General features: G+C 37.7%; 1 protein-coding gene across 1 annotated transcript; it reads left to right on the top strand.

The window, feature by feature from the left end:
* Positions 1-617: 617 nt before the first annotated feature.
* Positions 618-7861, top strand: LOC139745130 (gamma-aminobutyric acid receptor subunit beta-1-like). The gene is made up of 8 exons (XM_071655550.1): positions 618-675; positions 1036-1103; positions 2710-2927; positions 4111-4193; positions 4888-5019; positions 5569-5820; positions 6605-6759; positions 7457-7861. Exons 2-8 carry the CDS (start codon positions 1062-1064, stop codon positions 7859-7861), a joined length of 1287 nt encoding a protein of 428 aa, XP_071511651.1. The 5' UTR covers positions 618-675; positions 1036-1061.
* The last annotated feature ends 190 nt before the right edge of the window (positions 7862-8051 follow it).

Here is an 8051-nt window from a genome sequence, read left to right as displayed (position 1 = left end):
TGGTTATGGATTATATCCTTCCGAATGTCTTTTGAAGGAGGCATTGAGTGAAATGTTCTCACTGCGATGGAAAATTAGAATACGTGAAATTCTTTCTTTAATTCTCAATGTTCCATTTCACATCGACATTCCAAATTGCTCTGGAATTATGAATAATTGCGATTAAAAAATTTTTTTTTCAAGCTGTTATCTGATTTTAGTTATTTCGTTTTCGTTGTCGATATCCTAGTTGTTATAATGACATTGACATGGTTAGATTTTCTACGCAGAGACAAATATATGGATATCATAGTTAATAAAACCACCACTATATTTGGAAGTGTTAACCGTAGTATTAGTAACTATAATTATTATTGTTAATATGATCATGATGGCGATGATTAATATTGTCATTATCATTATCATCACGATCATCTCATCATCACCATTATCATGCCAGCTTTGCTCATTCTTAACGGTAAATTTAAAGGCTCTGTAACATGAGCTAATATCCTACCATGGTGGGTGTCTTACGTCATTGTCCGTCATTTCTCATTTCTTTCTCTTTCTCTTTCATTGTCGTTGTCATTACTTTCTTCGTTTATTGCAGTGCTGCAGAGCTGCAGCGGAATACGTCCAGGGTTCTCGCCCAGCTTCTGGACAACTATGACAAGAGGATTCGCCCAGACTTTGGAGGTGAATAAGAACAGAACGCCCTGTAGAGGGAAAGGGATGGGAAGAGAAAAAGGGGGAGGATTACTGAATAGCAGTCATCATCATCTCGACAAAATGTTGCGATGTATTAAAAAAAAATAATTCTCATGCAATTATACTAACAATGTTCATGAGCGCCGTCTTACAGAAAGAGAGTGGGAACATGATAGATATAAAGGCCACGATGTATATTTGGCAGTAGATGGGGAAATACACAGCAAGAAGGATTCTAATGGATTTGCTCGTACATCCTTCAGCCACCTGTCAAATCTTTGAAACCCATATCATAAGTTACTGATGCTAAATACAGTCATGTGTATCTTTACTCATTATTTCTCGCAGGTCCTCCTGTAGATGTCTATGTAAGCATGTACGTGTACAGCATGGGACCTATCACCGAAGCTAATATGGTAAGTAGACCATACGGACCGTTGCAACGAAGCGGTGAAAGCCAGCACAAACTTCAAGGAATCCGGAAGAAAAAAAAATGTTAATATTATTGTTCTTGACGCCACAGACAGACAGCGTGCCTATTCCCTGTGTATCAAGTAGATCCAGGGATACGGCTCACGTTAAACTACAGTATGTCGGCACGACAGTTTATATATCTATTCCTAAATAGTATGCAAGCAACAATTTCTCAATTTCAGTGTTTTCTTGACGTTGTATACACGTCATGTAAACATGAAAACATATCCCCCAGTCTCCCTGTCTTCTGAACGTGATTCATTTTCCAAAAAAAAACAACAACCCCCCCCCCAAAAAAAAACAACCCAGAACTTATTTCAAAGTCAAAGGTAAAATCAAAATGAAGAAAACAATAAAACTTAAAGCAAAATTGGATATAAACTAAGAACGTTATGAAATTCTCAAGTCTCGTGCAATTTCAAGCAACGGTGAAGTCCGTCTAACATTATAATCTGATGGTTTATACAAACCGGCCACTTTACTTAGTCATGCATGGCTATCATTGAAAGCTTCAAGTGACATGTCCTTGCCAGTATATAAATTATTATGCTCTGGATTTGTATGGTTGGATGCTTCGCCAGTACCCAGTGTAATTTTAACTTCTGTTGCCATGGCACCAATGCCATCTTCGAATTAATTTGACTGAGTTAATTTCACTAATGGGAAAACACTGGTTGGGCATCTTGCACCTTTAACAGGCAAATTGATTCCTCACGTACATCCTGAATACTTTGGTCCTTTCTCATAAACCTAATTAATCCTATATTTCACAGAACTCACCCAGTCATTCAACCTTGATTGGTTATAATGATGATAAAAAGAACCCAATAGATACGATACAACGCAGATTCTCAATTGCTTTCCAGAAGCTCGAAAGTTTGATACACAGCATGATTTTTAAAATACAAATTACACTGATTGAGTCTCATACTCTCGAACGCTTAAAAGGTGATGAAAATCTGCTTCCCATGGCTGTTGTTAAGTCTAAAATCTGGTTAGTATTTGCGATGATTTTGTATTTAAATGAAGGAATCCAATATGTGTCCAAAACTCAAAGATTATTACAATTATTCCATGTAACCTTCCACTCCCTTGGTGAGAGGTATTCACGACAGCCTATGTGTCCACACTGCCAACTTGCATTATCCTCTGAGGTCCTGTTAAAACAAACAGACAAACAAAAAAACAAACAATCAATCAATCAATGTTAACAAAGACTATACATCCCTTCACTTGATACGCATAAACCAAAATTTGTCGTTGCAACAAAATAAGCCAACCGGTGATCATGATAAGTGGCTGCAGTATACATGGCATAATTATTATAGTATTAATTCTTCTACAGAATGCAGTCTTTTGAGAATGTTGATATAAATCGTTTTCTACAGTGTTTAATTTTTGTACTACTACATATCACTTTACACAATGTTGTTAATAATTAATTACTCTGACTTTTCATAATTTGATATTTAAAGTCACTGGTGTCTTTAGCAAAGATGGTATTATCGTAATTGTAATTTCAAGCACGTGACTGGTTCTCATTCGTAGGAATACACTGTGGACATGTACTTCCGGCAGCAGTGGAGGGACAGCCGATTGACGTATAGTGGTATAGACGGTCTCGCCCTCAACGCCGAGACTTTGGCAAGTTTCTGGGTGCCTGACATCTATTTTATCAACGAAAAATCAGCGAAGTACCACACCATCCTCTATAAGAATTCTCTGCTTCGCATCAACCCGGACGGCACCATGCTCTTCAGCACCAGGTAAGCTATTAGCCTACGGACCAGCGAAGCAGTAAATATTGCATACTGTAGGCATAATGTAATACTTCCCCGTCTATTAAAACACATCTTAACCGGACATTATCCGGAAGTTCTCCGGAAAACGAAACGAGTGGAATATTCCAGGGAAAATAATCACAACGAGGGGTGAACCATGAGTGTGTACCTTCTCAACAAATGTTGGTCGAAGACCATCTCCGGATACAGACGGACCTGCGGAAGAACAGTCTCCGGACTGAGTATGGCCATTTCGCCATTGATACGCGGGAAATGTTACTCGGGGAAATGTGTACCATATATCATACCCACACCATGGCACTAACATCAAGATTTCGGCCAAGGTGACGTCATAAGACTTATGTCAAGGGTTTGTCTATTAGATTGTCCGCCGGACGTTACCCCGCATGCATGAGAAAAAAAAAGGACAAAAAAAAAGGAAGATCATTAATTTCATTATTGTATTTTAATGTTAAAGGTCCAGTTTACCTTTGGGAACATTGATTTAAAAAAATTTCAAGATTTGACATTTAATGCTTATGTGTAGGTCTGTTGTGCCACAAAACATCCTATCATATAAAATTTTCGCGACAAGGCCTAAAATATAAGGAGATATATGCATTTTTCTCAATAAACCGTAACTGTAGATGGTTTAGTCTGGAAACATTTTTATTATAACTATTGTTCACGTTTTGTATATTTAACAATACTTAACATCAATTTTCGGGCTTTAAATTTTTACAGTGGTTGTTTCTATCCCTTACCCACATTTTAGAACTATTTTAAAGCACTAATGCTGGGTTTTTGTTTCATCTGCAAATGGAAAATTATGCCTTTAACATTCACAACATAAATATATCCTTTCAAAATGAATAAAGAAAACAACTATGATATGTCGAAAGTAAGCAAGAGAGCAACCTTAATTAAGAGAAAGAAGACATTTATCTTAGCATATGCTTCGGTAGGGTTTATTCTTCTTTTGTGAACAAACAACAAAAACGACGACGACAACAACAAAAACACTTTGTGCCACAAAATCAAGAACAAAGAACGCTTTTGGCAATAAGCAACAAATCAAATGTTGATACTAATCTCCGATGAGGTATCTAGACAGAATGCTCTTTGAAATACGTAAAATGTTATTTTGTCGGAATTCTCCACTTCGTAGGTTGACGGTGACGGCCAGCTGCAATATGGACTTGTCTCACTTTCCTTTCGACAAGCAAAGATGTTCGCTGGAAATGGAGAGTTGTAAGTTTGGTATTTCCCCCCCCCCCCCTTTCAAGGCTTAACAACAAGAACAAGAAAAGAACAACACTTTCATTCTTACGAAAGTACGTTCAACACTATGCCGAAATTAATTAACCTCAAACTTTCAAACTTTCAAACTTTATTTTCACTTTTTCTTTCCAACAGAATGTACAAGAAACAATATTATGAGTTTGACATGGGAGTAACAATATATACATAACCAGACAGGATTAACAACATGTTCATATCTACATAATCTGTACAAAAAAGATACATACATTCTATTATTATACACTCTGCGAAAAAAAAAAGTGGAGGTACCCACTCAAAAGACCAGGCTTGTATCATGTGGGTACCTCTGGGAAAGGGGAAATAAGGGGGGTGAAAAGCTTACAACTTACAATCAACCTCCGGTTGATTGAGAGTGTATGAGCTACATTCAAATGACGACAGATTCCTCACATCGAGATCCAGAGGATAGAGTCCACTTTAGACATCATATAAATATTTTGTGCCTCTTCATTATGTGCAAACTCAAAAACATAGCAACGAACCACATTGACTACTTTACTACATTGCCAGTTAGTGCATTCAGGCAGTTAGTGCGCTCAGATAGAACATGAATGGTGTTATTATGGACGCTTATAATATCTTAGTCATTGTTTTCGTAATCACTTTCTTTTCGCTATTACAGATGCTTATAGTACCAAAGACGTGTACTTCCGGTGGATAGATAGTGGACCAATTTACACCGATCCAGATATTTCACTCCCTCAGTTCAAGATTTTGGAAAGTGACACAAGATCGAAAATAAGCCAATATTACGGTAAGCAGATTTTTTTTTTATTGTATGTATATATATATAAATATATATATATATATATATATATAATGTTGAGAATTCACGTATTGGCTCCACGAAGAAATGTAGAAATAAACTGGCAATGCATTTTTTTTTGCCAATAAAGAATGAGTTTATTTGACCCAAATTTTTGTTTTGCTTTGTTTTAATACAGTCATTGTCAAGACTCCTGAAGAAGGCGGAGGCCGCTGAAAATTTGAGTCGAATAAACTCATTCTTTATTGGCCAAAAAAAAAATGCATTACCTGTTTATTTCTTCATTTACATATATATGTATATATGTATATATATATATATATATATATATATATATGAAATATAGGTACATGTATATTGATACATGGGTATGTATTATACACATACATAAACGTATTAATTTATTCATATAATGTACATACATAAGGACAGATAAAGAATAATTTCATTAGATTTGTTTTTTGTATCCCGCTGAAGTCCTGAGATTAATTGAAAGCGATATTTTTCCCGTTTCATTTCTCTCTCATCAAATATCAGTTGGAAATTATTCCATCATTGTGGCCGATTTCTTCCTCGGTCGCGACATCACCTACTACGTCATCCAGACGTACATCCCGTCGTCGATGATCACGTGCCTGTCGTGGCTGTCGTTCTGGATTAACCGTAACGCCGTGCCCGCCCGCGTGGCTCTCGGCATCACAACGGTGCTAACGATGACCACCCTGGTTGGGAACGCGGGCAACTCTCTCCCCAAGCTCTCTTATGTAAAAGCCATCGATCTCTTCCTAGGTAGGGCGTGGTCATTTATGGAAGATTTTGTGAATATTTGTCAAGACCTGTATGTCATCAGGTTATTGTAAAATCACACCATGTTTTTCTCTTAATTTCTATGTTTTGTTTTGTTTTGTTTTGTTTTGTTTTGTACTGTTTTTTTTTTGGGGGGGGGGGTCTTTTTTTCTACCTCCCCATGTCCCCAGCTTCTCTTCCTTCTTTTCTAATCCGTCATTATTTTCGTCATCATCATGATATCATGTCAATCGTCACTCGATCTCGTCACTATGTACGTCATTATTAGCAGTCAGCAATACTCACCCACAACACCAGTATCGAAGCATTCCTGTCAGAAATAGGTTAGATTCTACTAAGGTCATAAATAGGCAAGACAAAGTGGTCACCCTTTGCTATACCGTAAGAATAGTCCTGATGATTTGAATTCGTTCTAATCTCTCTCTCTCTCTCTCTCCATTCATGCGGCAATGGTCAACCATCATCGATTATAGTTATCAATGAGCAATTATTTCATAATGTGTGCTTGGAAAATCTTTTATTCTCTCCTTAGTGCTACATTTCGTTTGTTTTTTTGTCGTAAGACTCTAATTCCTAACCGTAAATGAAGAAAAAAAAAAGAAAACAAGATCTGTCTTGTGCATATTGCCAAAATTAGTAACTAACTTCCTCCCATTATTGTATCTTCAGAAAGGAGGATAGTAGGTGTCATTACCACCCTCTTAGATATTCTACATCTTTACCAAGTGCATGACATGACCTTTCTCCCCTCCCCTCCTCCCTCTAGGTATGTGTTACCTGTTCGTGTTTGCTGCCTTGCTGGAGTACGTTCTGGTTATCTACTACGATCAGCCAAGGTACCAGAAAGCCAGAGGTCTAATGAAGGAGATCCAAGAACAGGCCACTGCGTCCAAGGAAGACGCAGCACATGAAAACCAAGTCGTAAGTACTGGACGATTTTAGCTGATTGACAAAATCACATTAACTTTGTTAATGACCAGTGTGGTAAGGTAATATGTGTTCCTGCCATTTTGATAGGTATGTGTGCGTGTGTGTGCGTGTGTGCGTGTGTGCGTGTGTGTGTGTGTGTGTGTGTGTGTGTGAGTGTGTGTGTGTGTTGGGGGTAGAGCAGTATACGTAATGACCTCTTGTCCTCTTCCTATCACTTGATCACGTTTTATAGATACGACACGACAAGAAACGCAGCTGTATAAGACAATGTCGTAAAGTTACCCTCTGTATTATGGAATATACAATGTAATTGACTAGTGACGATTTGCTCATCATCATTATGTTGTAGGCCTAATGGAAATGGTAAGTGAAAAGGGAAATCGGGTATAGAGCCTCACCTCTCGCTAAAAGAATAAAAACAAGAAATAAATCAATGCAGAAAATGGTAGTGTTGCCATCCTTTCAAGCAACAATCAAATAAGTGTTATCATACTTATTACTGGTATCATTGTTCCAATATCGGTATAATATGTTAATATTTGTGTCCTCATCTTATTGTTTCTGATGATGATAATTAACATTGTCATGATTATAATTTGTATCATTGCTAGTAATATTGTTCCTGTCGTCATCATCACCATCATCATTATCATTACTATCATCATTCTATCATTGCATATAATTACAGGCTATCGACATCGAAGACGAGGAAGACAAAAGAACGTCGAACTCCCGATCCGCCAGAAACGGCTCGGCAAACAAGAACCTGCGACCACCGAGTACTCAGCAGATTAGCCAACGGGCTGGAAAGGGCGTGGGACCCACGGGACCCGGTAATAGCAGGGACGACTACGGCATCATTGAGGGAAAGGTTTCGAAGGAAGAACCCGACTGTATGGAGGAGACGATATGCTCGTACACGGAGTCGATAAGGGAGAAGCTGTGCGTGTTCGGCTTCAACCCCTACTCCATCGACCGGACATCACGGATCGCCTTCCCGCTCATTTTCACTGTAATCAATCTCATTTACTGGCCATACTATCTCGTCTTTGACAACATTACTATAGAAGAACTACGAAACCTACCCGGCTAGTCATTTGATATACACATAGTACAGAATCATGCATTACACACGTTAATGATATGCATGGTATAGTCAGATCGTCGTATCTTTTATCATTATTTTGAAACATGCTCAGGCAACGATAATCAGTTGTTTTTCAATTGATCAGTGTGATACAATTATTAATGACAGTTATATGATAATTATGATGATAGTTATA

Source organism: Diadema antillarum, unplaced genomic scaffold (assembly GCF_040938485.1).
Source record: "Diadema antillarum isolate AM-2024a unplaced genomic scaffold, OU_Dant_1.0 seq00001234_RagTag, whole genome shotgun sequence".
Classification (NCBI taxonomy): domain Eukaryota; kingdom Metazoa; phylum Echinodermata; class Echinoidea; order Diadematoida; family Diadematidae; genus Diadema; species Diadema antillarum.
This window is presented reverse-complemented; position numbering and strand designations above follow the sequence as displayed.

Coding starts and splice junctions, on each gene's coding strand:
- LOC139745130 (XM_071655550.1), top strand. CDS start 1,062: ATGTACGTGTACAGCATGGGACCTATCACCGAAGCTAATATG. Junction 1,104..2,709: donor CTATCACCGAAGCTAATATG/GTAAGTAGACCA, acceptor TCTCATTCGTAG/GAATACACTGTGGACATGTA. Junction 2,928..4,110: donor ACCATGCTCTTCAGCACCAG/GTAAGCTATTAG, acceptor TCCACTTCGTAG/GTTGACGGTGACGGCCAGCT.